Source organism: Sinohyriopsis cumingii, chromosome 12 (genome assembly GCF_028554795.1).
Source record: "Sinohyriopsis cumingii isolate HCF-2022 chromosome 12, ASM2855479v2, whole genome shotgun sequence".
Taxonomy (NCBI): domain Eukaryota; kingdom Metazoa; phylum Mollusca; class Bivalvia; order Unionida; family Unionidae; genus Sinohyriopsis; species Sinohyriopsis cumingii.
This window is the reverse complement of record NC_142972.1, coordinates 64306033-64326350: the sequence shown is the minus strand read 5'-3', so window position 1 is coordinate 64326350 and position 20318 is coordinate 64306033. Positions and strand designations below refer to the sequence as shown.

The window sequence follows — 20318 nt, the reverse complement described above, 5'->3', positions numbered from 1 at the left end:
TGATAGAGCTGCGGGCTGTATTTTCCGATACTTTTTTAAACTTCCTTAAAAAAATGATGGAAAACAGGTGCAGGCTTTTTTTTATTGGGGGGTGGGGTAATTGCCGGTCTGATCTTTACAGACCATTCGGGTCGTCCCCCTCCCAGGCTTTTCCGCAATAAAAAAAATATATATTTTAATTTACGGTGGCAGTAGAATTTCGAGGGAAGCGATAGCGCCATCTGGGGAGGAATTTGGAGCATGCCATGTTGTCCAGATGTAGACTAATGCAACTACTACTTTAATAAGGGCCATTCTGAGCACTGTGATGATTATTCATTTATTGTTCATTTATTTTTGCTCACTTGCATTCATTTTTTATATTAAGTACGTGGAATTGAGGTACTTAAACTATTATATTTAGGTTCGATTTTGAATATTAATAATTATAAATACAGCAAAAGAAATAATAGAAGTGTCTTTAAAAAAATAATTTTAATGCAGTTTTGGTTTGGATAAACAGAATGGAGGAAATAATGGGAACTTTTAATATGATTATGAAGGAAATGCTGCCCCCCCCCCACACACACATTAATATTGCAAGCTTCATTGTGTTTTTCCTAGATCAACAAACACTCATAAAATACGGCAAACCAAATAAATGTATACCATCCAGCATCATTCGGTTACTTATATGCTACACATCTGCATCACTTATATGCTACACATCTGCATCACCTTAGCGTAGAATGCAGACACAGGGAAAGCCAGGTGCACTTTGGTATACAAAGACACACCGAGGTTCCGTTTATATGTACTTATTCAGAAATGTCGAAGATCCTTGCTAAACATAAATTGAAGAGACTCACGAGTGAAACAACACACACAGACGTAATTGTATCCGGTCATGTTTTGACATTTGTAATGAAGTTTAAGGGAAAGTACAGATGTACTAAGCGAATGCGGGAATCGTTTATGTTGTGGTTTACTTTTCAGTGGAATTGGAAAAATATGCCATTCACACATCTAAGATCTGGTATCTTCTAAAGCTTTGGTGAAGGCGTTTTCTGAGAGCATAATGTTACCTTTAAAAGGAAATTGAAATCTTTATCTTCTTAAAAAGCATAATATTAAGGGACATTTATACAGGAATGGGTTGATTACACAAAAAACGACAATACAAACAGCTATTTCAAAGCACGAGTATTGTTCAGAACTTAATAAATATGTAACCATTCATCATCACTAGTTGGGGTGGCATTTGATTCATTTGGACCATAAGCAAATGTTTTGAGGTTGTCCTTGAATAAATATAATTTGGAAAATAATAATTTGGTGCTTAATAATCTTTTTTTCACAAAATTCAAAAACATTTTTATCGTCTGCAATGGGTCCATGCACCAGGCAAAAATGTCATTCTTCATTTTTCTAAATAAAAATTATTTGTGCGCTTTGTTTCACGGAAAAACGATTTAGATCATATTCAGGGTGGAACTGACCCATCTGGATACCAGAATAATTTCTGGGAGAACTGGAGTCAGGTGGCCTCTTGGCTTCTTTAAAAAAACCTGATTATAAGCATGACTTTCTACTGGATTCCAATTTTACCCGTCCGAACCCGTATATATTATTCAGACTGGTGCTTTTTTATCATTAAAATGTTTACAGTTCTATTCTATACAGCATATGTACCAATCAGCCAAGATTTATAGTCAATAATCATTATCTAGTGGCTGTTTGTTCATCCGCTTCATGTTTCAGCAAAGAGGCTTTTCCACACTTATACCTCCACCCCCACCCTCGTCTTATATGAAGGACATCAGGATAACAATCAAAGCCAAAGAGATTAGGGTTATTCTTAACTTTACCTTGCTTTTTGACGTGAGGGTGGGGACAGGTTTAAACCAGCTGAAAAATATTTATGGTTAATGGTTGTATATACCTTTGCAATCAGAAACACACCGATTAGTGTTGGAGGTAGGAAGGGTTGTAGTTTTTATTCGAATTGTCCTTTATATTATCTCGATGTTGAAATACAAAAGATCCTCTGTTGGTCAAGTAATGGCGCCGTAGCTAAAGCGGTCAAGTAAAAAGCGCGTCAACAACTGCGCGCAATCATAAACAAGACGACAAATACGCGCAAGACAAAAGCGCGCATGTATACAAAGATAAGGTTGAGAAGACAGTAAAAAAATGTTAACTAAAAAGAAAATACGCACAAGTAAATTGTACGGTCTTCTTTACAAATTCTTAGGCGCGTTTATGTCCTGCGTGCATTTGTCGATGCGCGCTTTTGACTGCGCGCTAATGTCGGGTCACCTCAGTTAACCGTTGTCAGTTCAGAAGAACAAAGTATATCTTTCCATATATTGTATATACATGCAACATGCAAATAAAAACAAACAATTTTATCTTTGGCACCACTCAAACAACGATATTTTTAGCCCACCCTTTTTATTTGACTGCGTCGTAGTTATTTGGGCTTGGTGTTGTTGTTGTTTTGTTTATCCTTTGAATGCACAAACACACAGTCCCTAGCTACGGTACACATCCTTACCAATGCCTTCGTAACAAATGGACTATCTTTATCTTTAATATATATCATTTACAACTTCTTTTGTGCTATCCTACTGTTGCACTTGAAATAACAGAAAATGTAGTCCGCTTTCTTCTTTAATACAAATGTATGCACACTGAAAGCAACGTGATGAAAAACTGGCCATCGTTGTTATTATTATTATTATTAGTAGTAGTAGTAGTAGTAGTAGGACTTATGGGTTGGTCTGTCGCCCGTCGTCTGACGTCCATTGTCAGTTCGTCCGTTAGTACAAGTTTGTTATCGCTGCTCCTCCTAAACCTGCTTGCAGGATTGCATTGAAGCTATACACGCACATTTATCTCATAGTGTAGCTGGTACTAAATGAAAATGGTGCCGATATGATGTCCAGTATGGCTGCCATGGCCGCCATCTTTAAAATAAAATCTCTAATTAAACAGAAAGTCATATTGATTTGGGTTTTCACCAAAATACGTCTTATGATGTCCTGTTGGTATTAAAGGAAAATGGAGCCGATCTGACATCCAGCATGGCCGCCCCAGCAGCCATTTTTAAAATCTTCTTATTGCTACTCCTGAATGGATGTTCATATCTTGAAAATATTGTTATCTAGACATCTCAAAATGGATAGCTATATCAACACGGAATTTTGAACAGTGGATTTCTTATGATACCTTGCTGATCCTTAGATGAAACTAATGTCAGTCTTAAATCAATTATGGCGACCATAACGACTGTCTTGAAAATCTTGTTGTCACTACTCCTCCAGAATTGATGTTCCCTATGACATGAGGTTTTTACCCAAAGACTTCTTGTCCTGAAAGAAAATGGTGCTAAGCTTATATCCAATATGTGTGCCAGATCAGATAATTTGAAAATCTTGTTATTGCTGAAGAATATTAAAAATGCTTTCAACACTCGACATTTGAAATCAAGAAATGACCCTATCTTGGATTCCTGGAAATTCATTTTGTCTAGTTTAGGTCAATACCATGGAAGGACTATTCTTATTTTGCCTCATATGTAATGTTTTTTGCTGTATGTTGCTTACATGGTATATTAGACACTCTTTCTCTAAAACTTTAAGAGTTCTGATCTTCCACCCACTCCCTACTTTGATCTCCGTCTGTTTTTAGACCAAAAAAATCTATCTCCTAATTTGTATTGTGAATAAATTATCATTATTTTAATTTGATGGTATGCAATAACGAACAAAATAGTGTCTGTTATTTGAGCCCTGCCCTTGACCGTTCGGTCGCATCACCAAGCGTGAGTTTGAATTTTGTTTACACTTATGCAGAGCTATCGTATATACTCGCTTTGAAGTCAATTCCAGGTGCAGGAACATACACCCAGAGTTGGCGTTGCATAATGTGTCGGCAGATCAGATACTTTGTTATTTGTGCTGCTGATTTCTCATAGCAAACTGCACATTATGCAACGGCAGATCGGGGTTAGTGCAGTTTGCATTTAACTGGACTTGTAGGTGGGTATATATACGGCAATTCAACACTTTCTCATTTCTTAATTGGTAATCAGTTCCACGCTTTAAAGTATAAACTTCAGTAAGATATACCTTTGACCTTTAGCAAATTCAATTATCACCCTTTTATCAAAACACTATTAGGATACCGTGTATTATACGCTTCCCATTAAGAGGTTAGTGGTAGGACTGGTTGGTCTGGTGTCAGGATAATGTGACTGGGTGGGACATCATGCTAATGTCTGCGGTATGATGCCCCGGTGCTCGACAGCATTTTTAAACTACCACACTACAGACATCGTAGCGATATGACTGAAAAATTGCTAAAGCTACGTTACAAATCCAAATCACACACACACACACACACACACACACACACACACGCGCGTTATACGCTTCCAGACTTGAGGATTAGAGACCGTCTGAACCGGCCTATAAGACGAGTTTGTCTCGACGTATACATGAGTATGTAGATGACAGTAAACTTGCATTTTGAACGTTCGGTATCTATTCATAAACCATTACCATAGCTCTTCAAATATATTATCTACAAGGGTCATCCTCTAGAAACATTGCAAGGACAGACTGAATTACGTTGTCAAGAACGAAAACTAAAAGTTTCAACTGAAATGCAGGCATAATCAGATATGCGTTGAAACTGAAAGCATTGATTTGGACAAAAATAATCAATAAAAACTTGATGACCACGTAATGTGAAATTTTACCTTACGTTGTTTCAACCTAATTTATAACGCAGGATGGTCATTATTATAATACCGAGAAGTAAAAGCCACAACGAAGCCTTTGTTTCAATAAAAAGGAACGGATAAAGGAAAGAATTTATGAAAACTGAGTGACATTTACCTGAAGTTGTCAAAACATATAATTTTTAAAACTGCCTTTATTTTGGCTGGATTCAACTAACTGTAGCACTCCGATGATTTGAAAGTCGACATACAAAATATCTGCACAATGTGTTATAATAATTGATTCAGTGTTGCGTTTAGATGGCTCATAAAGAGAATAGTGTTAATCCTCACAAGACCAAGTTACATTTGCGTGCCATGAAAAACGCACAAGCCAGCTGTTTTCGCACTATTCTTTAGTTGATCATTATCAATACGAACAAATCTCGTGTAACTAAAGTAGCACAGAATGGAAAGATTTTGTTTTGTTGTCAAGTTCTTGTTGCATTTAAAAAGATGTGAGTTTCCTGTTTTTGTCAACTTGCATGTTGCTGTACTTCGTACAGTTGGAATGATTTATGATACTTACAATCAGTTGCCAGTCATCTCCTTTGGTATATTTCCACGATAGGAAGATTACAGCCTTTGTCTTCTCCGTGTATAATAGATTTTGTTTGGGCTTTTTCCGCTTTCACCCCATGATAATGCCTAGTGCAGCTAACTGCATTGCATGATGAATGAAGCAAACTTGAACTAAGTCTACTCCAGGACTAATGAGGCAAACTTGAAGCTATATGCACTGCACAAGGAATGAGGCAAATTTGAAACTGTATGCACTGCATGAGGAATGAGGTAAACTTGAAGCTGTATGCACTGCACGAGGAATGAGGTAAACTTGAAGCTATATGCACTGCACGAGGAATGAGGCAAACTTGAAGCTGCATGAACTGCATGAGGAATGAGGTAAACTTGAAGCTGTATGCACTGCACGAGGAATGAGGCAAATTTGAAGCTGTATGCACTGCACGAGCAATGAGGCAAATTTGAAGCTGTATGCACTGCTTGAGGAATGAGGCAAACTTGACGTTATATGCACTGCATGAGGAATGAGGCAAACTTGAAGCTGTATGAACAGCATGAGGAATGAGGTAAACTTGAAGCTATATGCACTGCACGGGGAATGAGGCAAACTTGAAGCTGTATGAACTGCATGAGGAATGAGGCAAATTTGAAGCTGTATGCACTGCACGAGGAATGAGGCAAACTTGAAGCTGTATGCACTGCACGAGGAATGAGGCAAATTTGAAGCTGTATGCATTGCATGAGGAATGAGGCAAACTTGAAGTTATATGCACTGCATGAGGAATGAGGCAAACTTTAAGCTAAATGCTTTTCATGAGAAGTGAAGCAAATGTGAATCTACATGTACTGAATGACGAATGAATCAAATCTGAAACTAAACGCACTGTATGAAAAAGAAAGCAAACATGCAGCATACTTCTAAATGAGTGCACCTCGCCACTCCCTTCCAATGAATGAGCCATGCTAAGAGAGGTACCGTCTTTCGATTTCGAACACATTTTGTTTGAAAAAGGAATCGGTAAGGTCTAAATTCTCCTTTCCAGTGTTTGCCATGATATAGACTGAAATCTGCAGGTGAATGGAAATAACTTTTTATGATTGTTTGAAGCTGTGAAGTATTGAATTATAAATAAAGGACGAGAAAATTGTGACGAAATATTTTCTTTGCTTCGATGCATAGCAATCTACTGGTTGTAATGGTGTTGTATTCTGAGTTAAAGAATACAACATGCCTGCAGAGAGCATTTAATTCAAGAGTATACTTTTTATTCAGCCCTCGATGGAACATATGTACATTTGAATTCCTGACATTTCTTTACTTATTTGTCTGTAAATTTAGGTAATAAAATCTAATACTCCATACAAGGGACACATAGCATGAGTGGCCTGCTGTTACTGTGCAATCGCTTTTACGTTAATAACGCAGACGCTCTAGAGATATGAATTTCTAAGAGAGAGACAGTTGTAAAGTGAAGTTGTTTGCATGCAACATGCACAGTGGAAATAATATTTACATACCTCTATGTTACGTTCATGTTATGTAACTGAAATTTCGTTGGATATTGTACGTGTGTAAATTGTACACAGGCAGGAAGGTACCTAAAGTATTTGGCACCCCTGGCGTATCCTTCCTTTGGTACCCCCCACAAATAATTTTAAAATGTAAACACACAGAAAATTGTATTATGTTTACAAGAAGAGTTTTAAACAGTACAGTGCTGTCATAAGCAAATTGGAAATAACTTTTACATTGGCGAAGTTTTCATTTGGTTTGAAAACTTGCCCCGTTATTTCAACTCTCCCGATGGCACCCTTCCCCCTTCTGGCTGTCACCCGGGGCGGACGCCCCTCCCCCCCTTGCACTACTTAGTACGCCCAAAATGAACTGTTCCCATATGCTCGAAAAATCAGCCGAAGTTCGACTAATGTAAATTATCGTTAGCAAGAGTTAAAAATGGGAAAAATTAATTTTGTTAGATTAGACAGTACTAGCTTCTGGAAGTGCAAATTATGAATTATTACCAAAAATATATAAAATGTTTAAAAAAGAGTTATCAGCTCTTTTCTACAATTCAGCTCTAAGTCCAGGAAGTGATAATAACCAAGGGGCACTAGCAGTTTTCTGATACGAGCACATATGAACTAAGGCCAAGCTGTAAACTAAAATAAAGGGAATTAAAAGATTTTTTTAACAATACCTATGAGATGAAAGGTCTCGTTAAAATAACCAGTTTAAACAGTGAGGAAAACATGATTAAAACAAATTCTTTAAAACTCTAATCCTATGTAAAATACGAAACCAATGAGCGTCACCAATACAATCCATTCATTTCTCGGATATAGTGGTTCTGGCTTGATACGAGAGGAGGTCGTTGATGAAAGGTGACAGTTATTGAATGCTCGACGATAAGTTTGCAACTGTGAATTTAATTTGTTTGCGAAGTCAAACATACACTTAATCGTTTTCGGAATGTGACGAAGGCAAGATGAAAATATTCAATTATTTCTATTAGCAGTGCAAATAATAATACTATCAGTTCTTGACGTTCGCTGTATACACACGCGTCATCCTTTTGCACGAATATGTATTTTCAAATTGTATGCCTCAACGGCCGAATGGATGTTGGGACGAATTGGTTATATAAAAGTGCTCATGAAGTTGGTTATTTTGCCCTGGGCAATTTTCAGGAAAACAGTTGGCGGTCCATACGTTTTTAAAAAGTACGGTCGGAAAAGTAGCCCCATAATCTACATATATCAGGGTATCATCTTTCATGTAATATTCGGTTACCAGCTGCGCGTCACGTGTCTGCTTCCTGTATTTAACTGTTATCTTTAATGTTCCTTATTATTTGATGTGTAATTTGAAATAAGATACAGCCTCCTCTGCCCCACAATGAATCACTTATTAAATACAGTGTCGGAAAGGATTGATTTTTCAGTAAAATGATAAACATGATTGTAATATTAGATATTTAATAACATCGCTCGGACTAACGCATGCTGGGTATTTATTTTCATTTCCGTGTATGCCAAAATAAATTATCCTGGGTGTATTTTGACCGTATTAGATAGCATTTAAAGATATAATAAATCCTTAGATTGATTTGATTATGTTGTGGTGTAAAGTTGTATACTCCATTTTCATAGATCTTGATTGGTTAGTAAACAAAACTCGTTATGTTAACTTAAAATAACGATAAATAAGTTGTTATTCTGAGATTTGTTCGCTAGCACAATGTAAAGAAATATGTCATTGTCTTTTTTGTCTTTCATTTCCACATTCTTTTTGTTTTCCCTTTTGTATATGTTTACTGGATTAACAGATGCTTTCCACGTGTTTTAATCAGAAACGGCGAAATGTTTTTACCGTATTACGTCCAAAAAAGCACACCAATCGCTTTGCTGTTTCAGATTAGTATATCCATAGCAATAGCAGGCTCATGAAAATTTGAAGCTAGCAGTGTTTTGAATAACACAGTAATAAGAAATTATCATTTGTATCTTTTCAGGGTGCAGAGGAGTTGGAATTCAGACGATTTATTCAAGTGGTTGCAACAATGAAAGAATTTTTTTGGAATGTCCAGACCTTCACAAGATTGCAATCAAAAGATTGTTTTATGGGGTAAAACAGGACCGACAATGCGCAAACCAGGGCCGCAAACATTCGATGGACTGTTGCCAGGCACGTCATAATGACTGCCTTGTTGTCGATGACGAGAAGTACCCGTTTCTCAATATGCTGTGTTCAGGTCATAGACGATGCGACATCGAAGCCAAAAGTATTGAAACTGGTGTTTCTTGTCAAGACACCGGGTACCAATACACGGATTTCATGACAGTGATACATGACTGTATCCCAGGTCTGTTGCATGATTTGTTTTCTAGAGTAGAGAATGTTGTTAATATGTTGGTCCATTGTGTTGGCAGTATGTTGATCCGTTGTGCAACAGTGAAACCATTATAAAACGCGGGAGAGTAAGCAGGTTTTGTTGCAAGCTGGTCACGGTGCCCTGCAGGTTATATTTTTGACTTTGAAACGTTTCGTTCGAATGTTTTATGATTAGAGTTTACGTTATTAAAGTCATGTAAAGAAACTCAGAGAAATAATTGAGAATATATTCATTACCAAAGGCCATGTGGACATAAACTGAGAATTCGAAGAGTTGTATTATTACAAAATGTTTGCCTTTTAATTTTAATCAATAATACCCAAGTAAAAGGGAGATAATTTAATAAGATGATTCCAAGACATAGCACGTTTCTCAAAGGGTGGGTACTAGGTCACAAATTAATAGTTTTTAGGTCACAAATTAATGGGTCTAGGTCACAAATTAATGGATACTAGGTCATAAATTAAAGGGTACTAGGTCATATATTAATACGGGACAATTTACAATCTATGGTTTGTGTTCTCTTCTCACAACATTCGCTGCGTGATTAAACCTCGAAATAGTTCTGAGATTCTGGTATTTTATTTGAAGCGAATTATTAAATTCTTTTCCAGACCACGATATTGTCTACCTATGTTCAGATACTCATAAACGAGGAAAGGCCCTGTATCTATCTAACCGGGATTACCCACACGCCATCGGAGGAGGAAAAAAACAATGCCAATGCGTCATCAAGACAGGCTCCACTATTGGCCTGGATATGCATGCATTGGACATTCTCATCACCAGATCCACGAAGGGAATAGACTGTTTCCAGGAAATAAGTATCCAGGATAACCTGGGATACAGGAAAGTTATTACATGCGGCCATGAGGGACTATACGGATTCAGGACCATCTATCGCCGGGACGTTCAAAATGTGACCCTGTCCTTCAAGAAAGATTCAGACGAAACTGGTGGTTATATCTGGCTGCAAACAAAAGGTAATTTTAGACTTATATGCAATCGACTGAATTATATACCCTATATCGGTATTGTTACCTTTATCCTTTATTTGATATACATTTTGCAGAATTTTGAAATATTTACCTTTTATGTTGAACTTCTTATTTTGTTTATTTGGAAGGTTTTATCTGTCTAGAGTTTATTGTAATTCTTTATATTTACACATATGTATACAACACATATAGGTGGGCGATGTATATATCTGGTTTAAGCATGTGTCGATAACAGTTCGTCTTGTAGTTCTTCACGTTTACTTTGGAATGGTTTCTCTTTATGAACTCTTTTGTGCAATGCTTTATATTCACATTTATAGCATTATACCTTTAACTGGCACATTATAGCCATTATTGTGCTGACGTGCCGCTATCCATAATAGATGTATACATACATACTTTTAAACGGAGAGGGGTTCTGATGTAACATGAACATATTTTGGAACATTTATTTAGGATACCAGCGCCATTTACATTGATCATAGAGAAAAAGTCCACTGGGGACAGTGTTTTCATTAAGCCATAGGGACATAGTGTTTTCATTAATCCCTGAGGACACAGCGTTTTCATTAAGTCATAGGGACATAGTGTTTTCATTAATCCCTGGGGACATAGTGTTTTCGTTAATCTCTGGCGTTTTCATTAAACATAATCACTGATTACAGAAAATAGAGGTATTTTGTAAGGGGGTGTCTTCTTTTATTAGCTAATAATGTTGAAATGGAACGTAAGCTTTAGTCGTGCGAATAACCTGATTTTGAATTTAAAAGATAATAGATAAAAAGAACGAATAGCTATTAAAGTTAATTTAGTTACTTCTGAAAGTGATTTCAAAATACAATCTATATTTGACAATGCAGATGCTAATATGAACTTCTTGAAAACTTGATTCAGTGACACTCCTAAAAACTGATCATTATAATTCTTAAACACGTACAGACAGCTTAATAGTGCCAATGAACTCAATTCAATAATGTGAATTTCGTACTATTTTTTATTCGGTCTGTTTAATTTTCCAGCAAGTGACAATTCGGACTACGTGGATATCTACTGTGGTGCAACCATTAAACAGCTGAGCAACTATAACCCCGAAATGGACTCGAAAAGTCGAGTCGTCGTTGATGGATCACAGGACGACGTGACTATGGCAGGCGTGATTTCCAACCACAGTAGTACCGCCAAAATTGTGTCAGATCAAGGTATACATTTACAATGTGTTTGTAGCTATGTAATAAGCACAGATATTGTTTTTTTTCCGATTAAAAATTACATGTTGATCAATTGTCCAGAAATTTATGTTGAGTCCAGTGGACCGCTGGCCAGTTATGGGACAAGTTTTATAACAATCATTTTGGAATCAAGTTATATCGTTATTTGTTTCTCTATTAAATAGCTTTGAACCGTGTTACCAAGGTTACCAATGTTTCATGTTTATAACAGTTCAAGAATTTCAGCAGAAGCATTTTATTTGTAAATACGTTTCCGCCTATAATTCTAGAATTTCGAAAAAGTTCGTATTAAATCTTTTATACATTGTCGCGGTATTCCGTCGGAGACTGTTAATGCTGTTAAAATTAACATCATCTTCCTTTTGGTTCAGACCTGCCTAAGCCTAGAAAACGCGTGCTTTTTTCTATATGACATCAATGAAGCAATTGCGACACACGAATCAATTTGCGTCAATGAAAACCATAAGTATTCGATCTATTTCCATTCAAGAACAATTGACCACAGTCAGGATTAAGGATCAAGTGCTAATACGTACTTCTGAGAGAGGGACCGGTATAAGGTGAAGTTGTTTGCATTGGCAACGTGCAAAGTGGATGGAATGTTGGCATACCTTTAGGCTACATTCATGTGCTGTTGCTGAAATTGCTTTAATGCGGTAATTATGAAAGTTATGCACTAGTGAAGCAAACATCTGACTAAATGGAAGCTCTCACGTGATCGTAACACGAGCCTGAAAAGCATGCACAAGTCCAGGTTATGCTAACTTTAGCAGTTATAACACTGGGAAGTTATGTGTTGCCAGATTAGACAATACCAGCTTCTGAAAGTGCAATGAATGAATTATAAAATATATAAAAAGTAAAAGAAGTTATGGTCTCGTTTCTTTTTTCAATTTTATTTAATGTCAATGAAATGAAAATGACCAAGCGGAGATCGCAGTATTTTGAGATGTGCACATCTGTAGTATAGAGTCAAGCTGTATAATTTATAACCCAAACTACATTCATCAATAATGCGAACAAATAAAGGAAATTAAAAGGTATTGTAACTATGCCTAAGATGTACAAGGTCTGTTTTAAATCACCAGTGAGGAAAGCCGGGGAAATTCTTTTTCTTTAAAAATCAAACACATATTCAAAGTTCTGAACTGTAAACGGAACCATAATGAAGAGGTGAAGGTACACGCGTGACTTCTGGCCAAATAAAAAAAGTGGCTCTTTTTAAGCGAGTTCTATAAAACATCCAGTACATAAAACACGCAGGATCAAACATTAAAATAGGTTACGAACGATATCTGTGATAACCGAAATGACAGACATTTTGCTTACAGTTTGACACAAATTCAACCGATAGGGTTGAATATAAAAATATGAATGCAACACACATGTCCAAACATATATGAAACATTTACAGAATGTGAGTCAACTACCATGTAATCTTTTAGAGCAGAATTTTTATTAACAATATTCGGTATTCTACGGTAGACCCACATTATAAAGTTATTTGCTCACATCACATTAAATTGTTTATTTTATATTCCTTATATTCTTTCATCTTGCATTCTGTCATGCTATCTTTAAAAAAAAAAACATTTTTAAAATAAATTTGTTGTCGACTAATTAAGTAAGAAGTTTATTTCATTCATAGAAACATGAACATATTGCAGTGGATCAACATCAGTACCAATGAATCTGATGGTTCAGCATGATGCATTTTTCCTTATTAATATTTTAAATCTTACTCAACAGATTCGGAACCAGATCCACGGGTAAACGGTGCATTTTACCTGCGGACCTAAGTTCGAATCTCCGTAGAGTACGAATTAAAAATTCTCTAACATATATGATAGTGTTATTTGCAGTATATATTAATTCTGCCTAGTATTATCAAGCATTCTCCCTTTGAATACAGGGATAGCACTTTCCGTTCTGTTTTGGTGTAAATTTTCTCTCTCTCTCTCTCTCTCTCTCTCTCTCTCTCTCTCTCTCTCTCTCTATATATATATATATATATATATATATATATATATATATATATATATATATATATATATATATATATATATATATATATATATATATATATCTGTCTGTGTGTGTGTGTGTGTGTGTGTGTGTGTGTGTGTGTGTGTGTGTTATTCAAACAAATGTGATATTATTATATGGAGACAAAATTGTCTAATTTGAGTTGATAAACCAATATCATTTTGAGCTGATTTGGGGCTATGCCTTCTGTCCACATGGATGGGGAGGGGCATTGCACCAACCCCATTGCTACTTTTCCATCTTCGTTTTCCACCTTATTTCTTATTAAATCCCCTGATGATTTTCTCATACACAGAATGACCTATACGGTGACATCTTAAAACCAATGCGCAAATAAATTGATGTAAAAGTCAATGATAGAAAGATAAAACATTATCAAACCCAGATGAGGGAATCATTTTATGTGTCTTTGTGCATACTGTTTGTTAGAGAAATTTAATTTTTGGGTAGAGGTTCTCACCATATTCTAAATAGAAAGGTTTCTTTTCATGACACGCGTGAACAGCTGGTTATTATTGTCATCATGATATGGATAAGACAGAAGTAGGAAACAACCACAGACAGCCAATTAACATATCCTATCTGTACTTTTACTAGCTATTTCTCGTCCTAGGACGGGAGTGCTGAAAGAAATCTTCAAGATAAAAATAAAAAATTGGGATGAGCTAGTCGGAAAGAAAGTTTGAAGATAAAAATAATAACAATAAAAATTAAGTGTCTTATATATATAAACACCCACATTTGTCTTTCTGTGTGTCACGCCTGCTAAACAAGAGGTGGCGGGTTCGAAACTTGCGGCTGCATCTCAGTTTTGTTAATTTAAATAGTTTGCATTTTTATATTCAAACAGTCTTATTGACTCTCTCATCCCTGGTTTTTTATTTCATTTTACTTAGGACAGGAAGTACCTAGTGTGTGCGTGTACATACATACATACATACACACACACACACACACACACATATATATATATATATATATATATATATATATATATATATATATATATATATATATATATATATATATATATATATATATATATATATATATATATATATATATATATCATACATGCACACACACACACACACACACACACACACACACACATATATATATATATATATATATATATATATATATATATATATATATATATATATATATATATATTCATTCAGCCATACATATATAGATGTGTATGTTAATGCTCTCTCTTTCATTCATTTCAGTGGCCATAATCGCCGGTGTTGCGGTGGCGGCAGCACAGGTTGTAATTATTGGGCTGACAGGAATTATTATTTTGTGTGTAAGAAGGTGAGTTCTACTTTTGAACAAGACATCCAGGCAGACAGACACACCAACAGCAAAACATATTTGGACGAATAGAAAATATTTACAATAGAACGTATATGTCCAGATAGACTTAACTGTCCATCATGAAAACTCACCTTACGACCATATAAGGTGAAGCGGTTTGCTGGATGTGTTCGTTAGAAGATTTATTGTGCATATTTAAAAGGAAAAAGAAATTCTCCGGATTAAATTAAAGGTACTATCATAACTGGTTATTTCAACTCGGTTGGGTATGCCTGCTCTCATCAAGGGATTCTTACTTTGAGTAAAAATAGGCAGGGAACCTTTTTTCTGCATCTTCACTACCAAAGGTTTGTCGATCAAATTCGTCGCATATTGAACTTATACATATATAGCTAGCCGATACTGTACCTACTTCTTCTCTTTTTTATTTAATGCAGCTGAAAGACTCCGAACAAATCAAGTTGCCCGTTACATTTACTGTGAATCTTTGATTCGGCAAATGTGGGTATGCGAGAAAGCTTGCCAGTAGCTTCTCGTGGGTCGGTGGTTCTATCCGGGGTTTTTCCCGGGTTCTTCCTCCAACATTAATACTGGCCGCCATGTATAGCCTATCATGTTCTGAAAAATGGCGTTAAACCCTACAACAACACCAACAACAACACCAACAACATTTACTATGAAAGATAGTTGAGAATAATCAATGTGGCCTCCGCAGATGTCCGTTTCTCCAACTTCATCTGTTCACACGCACGTTTTTATTTCGTGTTTAGCCATAATGACATTAGAACATCATGTTAGTTTACATACTAAACACACAACCGTTGGAATGAACTCCCTCGTTGTCCAGTTTAAGTAAGTTTGCTGTGGGTCAGTAAGACTTTCATCCGCACGACGACACGTATTCAAAACGGTTTCGCCACGGTACACATGTCAAGTATTAATATGGAACGAAGTGGATCGTTGACCATTGGCTATACATGCTTAACAGTACATAATCTGGTTGGTTGTTTTAACTGTCCTTTTCTTTACGTTTTGTCACGTGACACAAGCTCATCTTAACTCTAATTTCCATAGGATTTAGTGACACGTGACTAAAACTATAATTTATTCAACATAAATCCCCCATGGTAAAACAAATATCTCTCCCCACCCAACGCAGATGCTGTTAAACGAACGAAAGCTTTCAAATGTATGCAGTAACACATGATAATAATTCGAAACGTTTCCCTGACGATATGAACTGCAGTACCGTCTCTTACTGAAACAGCTGTTAAACTGCATTGAACACATGGTGTACATATGGCTCACTGCTTAATTGTGATTTATATTTTGAATGTACTCGAATGAGGTTACAAAACTCACCTTATGGTAAAACGTAGTATCTTTTGTAATATTCAAGTATAACCTTTTAGATAGGATTTTTATCTTTATCTACTATGATGTTGATTATATAATAATTATTAATTAATATAAATTACAAGATGTGTGAGCATTTAATCGACACAAAAAAACAGCGAACCAAACAAGAATATGTATTTCGGGGCCATGGACATGTATCTTCCTTAGCAACATTGCAGATTTGCTTATAGTATGCCACACTTAGCACATAAATTGTGCTCATCTATGTCACATGAAATATATATGTATTTGTTAATCTGTTTATCTTCAGTGTTGCTTTTCTTCTGTCTTCTTGACCGAGGAGTTGAAGTATAAGATAAATGTAGTTACAAAGGAACTATAGTTTTGCCAAGTATGTAATTTTTAAAAAAATGAACCAGGAACGTGTGTGTCTTCGTAAAACTCGAATGGATACAATTTTAATCTATGTACAATGAAAAAGTAGATTCAGTCAAGGTCAGACATGGCTGTCTTCAATATGCTATTTCATGGAGTTAAGTTTGTCCACTGTCAACTAAGATTAGATAAAAACGTTTCGCTGTTTTCTTGTGTTTCAGGTTAAGACAAAGAAAACAAGCGAACTTGAGGCAAGCCACGTTTCCCACTCCATCTCCCATGCTTAAATCTAAGAACAAAAAGGAAAATTCGATTTCTTACTGTAAATACGATTATGATGAAGACAAGTTCTGCTCCATAAAAAGGAGTCCTATGAGAGTGTCTAAATTCTCGGACAGTGAGTTTACACCCGAACAGGACCTGAAAGAAGCCTTCCTTCAGGGTGTAGCACAATCCGATACTAGTGATATACCCAATGGAAGTATTAAACACAAGCATTCACTGTCTAGTCCAAATGTGACTCTTACTCTTGAAGAGTCTGAGAAGGGGGAATACTCTCCAAAGAAACCGGAAGCAATTGTGCATCCAAAGTCTGAATATTTAGAAATGACTAGTCCGCGCACACCTCGTCCAGTTATACGGGATATTAGGGCCGCCACTCTACCTGAGAAAAGAAAGGTTAATAAAACAGTTACATTTTCACCTGTTGCCATGGTAAGCCCTCTACCATCAGGATCTGAAGAATCTGTCCCCGAGGATAATTGTTTCAGTGAAGACTTAAAAGGAAACTTTCATGAAAATTACAGCAAGAGTTTGCCGTTTAGAGCTAACAATACATCTCGCATTCTTCCACCATCGGAGACGACCACAAAGGTACATATTGTCCCTGGTTCTTTGGAAGATTCATACGTCACGTCTTTCCACAGCCCTGACTTAGCAAATGTAACGGAAGAGGACCTGTGGAAAGCATTTCACATTAAACTAGAACCTGAAACCAAGTGTTCTGAGGACAACTATCTCCGGGTTCCACTGTGCAGTAATAATGTTAATAACACAAATCAAATAAATGATGACTGTATTGATGATGAAAACCCATATGACAATATTCCTTACATGAACACTGGCAGCCTGAGAAGAAACGAACTAAACAATAGAATTAACTTGTAAAAGTGGATACAATATTGGAATATGCAATAAAAAGAAGCATTAGCACAATAGGCCTATTTGTGTGGCAAACTCACGAGCCTGCTACACCTGGCCTCCCCGGAGTACATTGGAACGTTCCAAGTTGGACTTGTTCGACAACAAAGCAAAGTAAGTCTCGTGGAAGACATACTACCTGTTGTACTGCCGCCATGAGAGGGAAGTTAAAATAGACTGACATTATATGTTGCTAGGGTGACACGTGTACAATATAATAACGATTACTTAGTATTTGTATCATTCATTATAAAATGACTGGTCTCCAGATACCAGTTTGTGTCACTAATATATCTTGAGCAAGCTTCACTACATAAATGTTTTCAGTAAAATCTTACGATAATTTGTGCGACCATTCTTTTAGTGAAGAACACCACCACTTTGGCTGCACAGGTGCACGTCGATGTCTAAAGAGAAGCTGTTTTTACTAATATGCAGCAAAGAAGTTGAACAGACTGCACTTTAAAATGGAACAGAATAGTATCCAGATCATCTTTCCAACAGATTGATGTGGTAACTGGAAGAATGTTAAGCAACACAACGTCGAGTTTATTACAATCGAAGCGAAGATAAACGCTTACAAGACTAATCAAATCAACAATATGCGACACAGAAAATCATTGCGATGCAATATAGTATTACTTGGCAAATGGCAGTTGAACTCAGAATGCACGACTAGATGTCATAGTTAGAAATTATGGAATACATTGTGAACATGTATTCCATGGGCATTTGTATATATTGTTAAAAGCGTTAGTAACGGTTTAAACCGATGTTTGCGAAGAAAGACATACGTAATCCCATTTGCTAACATGAGATGGATAAGACCGTATTTTTTCAAAATTTGTAGCAATACTTACTTCTTTTGTGAATGATCATGTAGTAGTCACAAGATGTCTAATATTATTCAGTGTGAAAACAATTATTGAACAATTAGTAGAAGAATATGTTGTTAATGGACACCAAACGAAATGCTGAAATAGAAGCGAATAATGATAAACAGTCAATCCTGTTCGATTGTTTTGTTATCTAACCTTCCGGTAAGGCTGCAGTATTACGTTTTCCACTTGAGGATTCAGGTTGATACATGTGACAATTTGGTGGGATTATTGTCACAGAATGTCTTAATTCTTTCAAAACATTGCAATCCTTGGCTATCCTTACAATAAAATTTGTGTTATTACGTTTATGACTCCTTTGATCAAATGGTAGCTAAAGGAACCGATATATTTTAAAAATATTTTAAGGCCGAGACGGAACTTTCAAATAGACCAGATTTCAACAAGGGTCAGTCCGAATTTTGCTGTCTTTTAGAGCTGCTCCTTTACGGTGTCAGACTGATTACCGGTCTAGGACACACCTGACGGCCAGTGAAATTTACACCAGATCGATTATCAATCAATAATTTCCTATATATCGGCCGGGTGTGGTGGTTGAGTGGGGTTGGTGAGGTGGGTTGCTAACTCCATCCACAACGAGATCAACAATAAATGTTAGATGTTTCATTATTTTATACGGTTAGATAACAAAGAAGCACCTGCTTGACCAATATGGGTTACTGCACGGATTATACTACCTTTATTTTCAAAACCGACCTGTTTGTAATCTCAGCCGTTCAGTATAAAAATGTATCGAATGGACTGTTTCAGCATTCGTTGTACTGAATATTCATGCACAATATTATTCTTTATACCGTATCGCCTATATCGTGACTGAGAACATATAGGCGGAGAAACCTGTATTTTTTTAATTTTCTTTTTAACAAAAGAACTATTTAATTACTCGTATTGTATTTAATTATCAAGAAATAAGCAACACCAGCACGTATTTTTGTATTCATGAATTCAGTGTACCGCACTGAAGTAAATTCACCTTCTGCTTGTATTTACTGATACATTAGAGTAAAAAAAATTTCAAATCAGTGAAAATCCGGATTTATAAATATTTATATCTTACTGTTGCAGCAACCAGGTTCTGTAGTATACATAAGGTACATGCTATCTCATCTGATTTATGGTTTCGTTTGCGGAATTCAGTATTTGTTATGAAGTGCTTTTGAGTTATATCATTCCTGTCATTAACTACACTAGTAAAGACCCATTATGTTGTATATATCCGTTTATTATTCTTGTGTGTAGTTGATTAATTTATCTTGACAGTTGTAAACTGTTATTTTGGATAGTATAAATATAAGTATAGTATAGTATAAATCGACCCAGTACACTGTATATTTATATTTATCGTCTACTACCAGACATGCAATAGAACTCCTATGCATATTAATAAATACACTAATTAAGACTGCTGTGAGTTTTGTTTATTTAATGTGGATTAAAATTTTATAGATAATTAGACTATTCTAATATATATAAAACATATTTCATCCATTTTTCCATATTTCACATCTTTCAGACTAAATGTCAACACTGATTTTAAATGTGATATATAGAAACTAGTGGATGCAAGAATACACGGTCGACGAGCCTTGAAAAAGATTTTATACTGATCCGTCAAATTTAGCCATCATCCTAAATTATAAATCAGTGTATCATCCCATTTATTGTGCAAAACAGCAAATATAACCTGAACATTTTTTTCCACCTCCCAC

General features: G+C 35.9%; 1 protein-coding gene across 1 annotated transcript in view; it reads left to right on the top strand.

The window, feature by feature from the left end:
- LOC149786597 (uncharacterized) overlaps positions 1-20011 on the top strand; it is a 75386-nt gene extending 55375 nt beyond the window's left edge. Inside the window, exons 2-6 of the mRNA XM_089977099.1 lie at positions 8800-9150; positions 9795-10163; positions 11198-11377; positions 14689-14773; positions 16732-20011. Of these exons, the coding sequence (XP_089833225.1) occupies positions 8800-9150; positions 9795-10163; positions 11198-11377; positions 14689-14773; positions 16732-17677 (1931 nt within the window). The 3' untranslated portion in view covers positions 17678-20011. The remainder of the gene's footprint in view (positions 1-8799; positions 9151-9794; positions 10164-11197; positions 11378-14688; positions 14774-16731) is intronic.
- Positions 20012-20318: the final 307 nt, after the last annotated feature.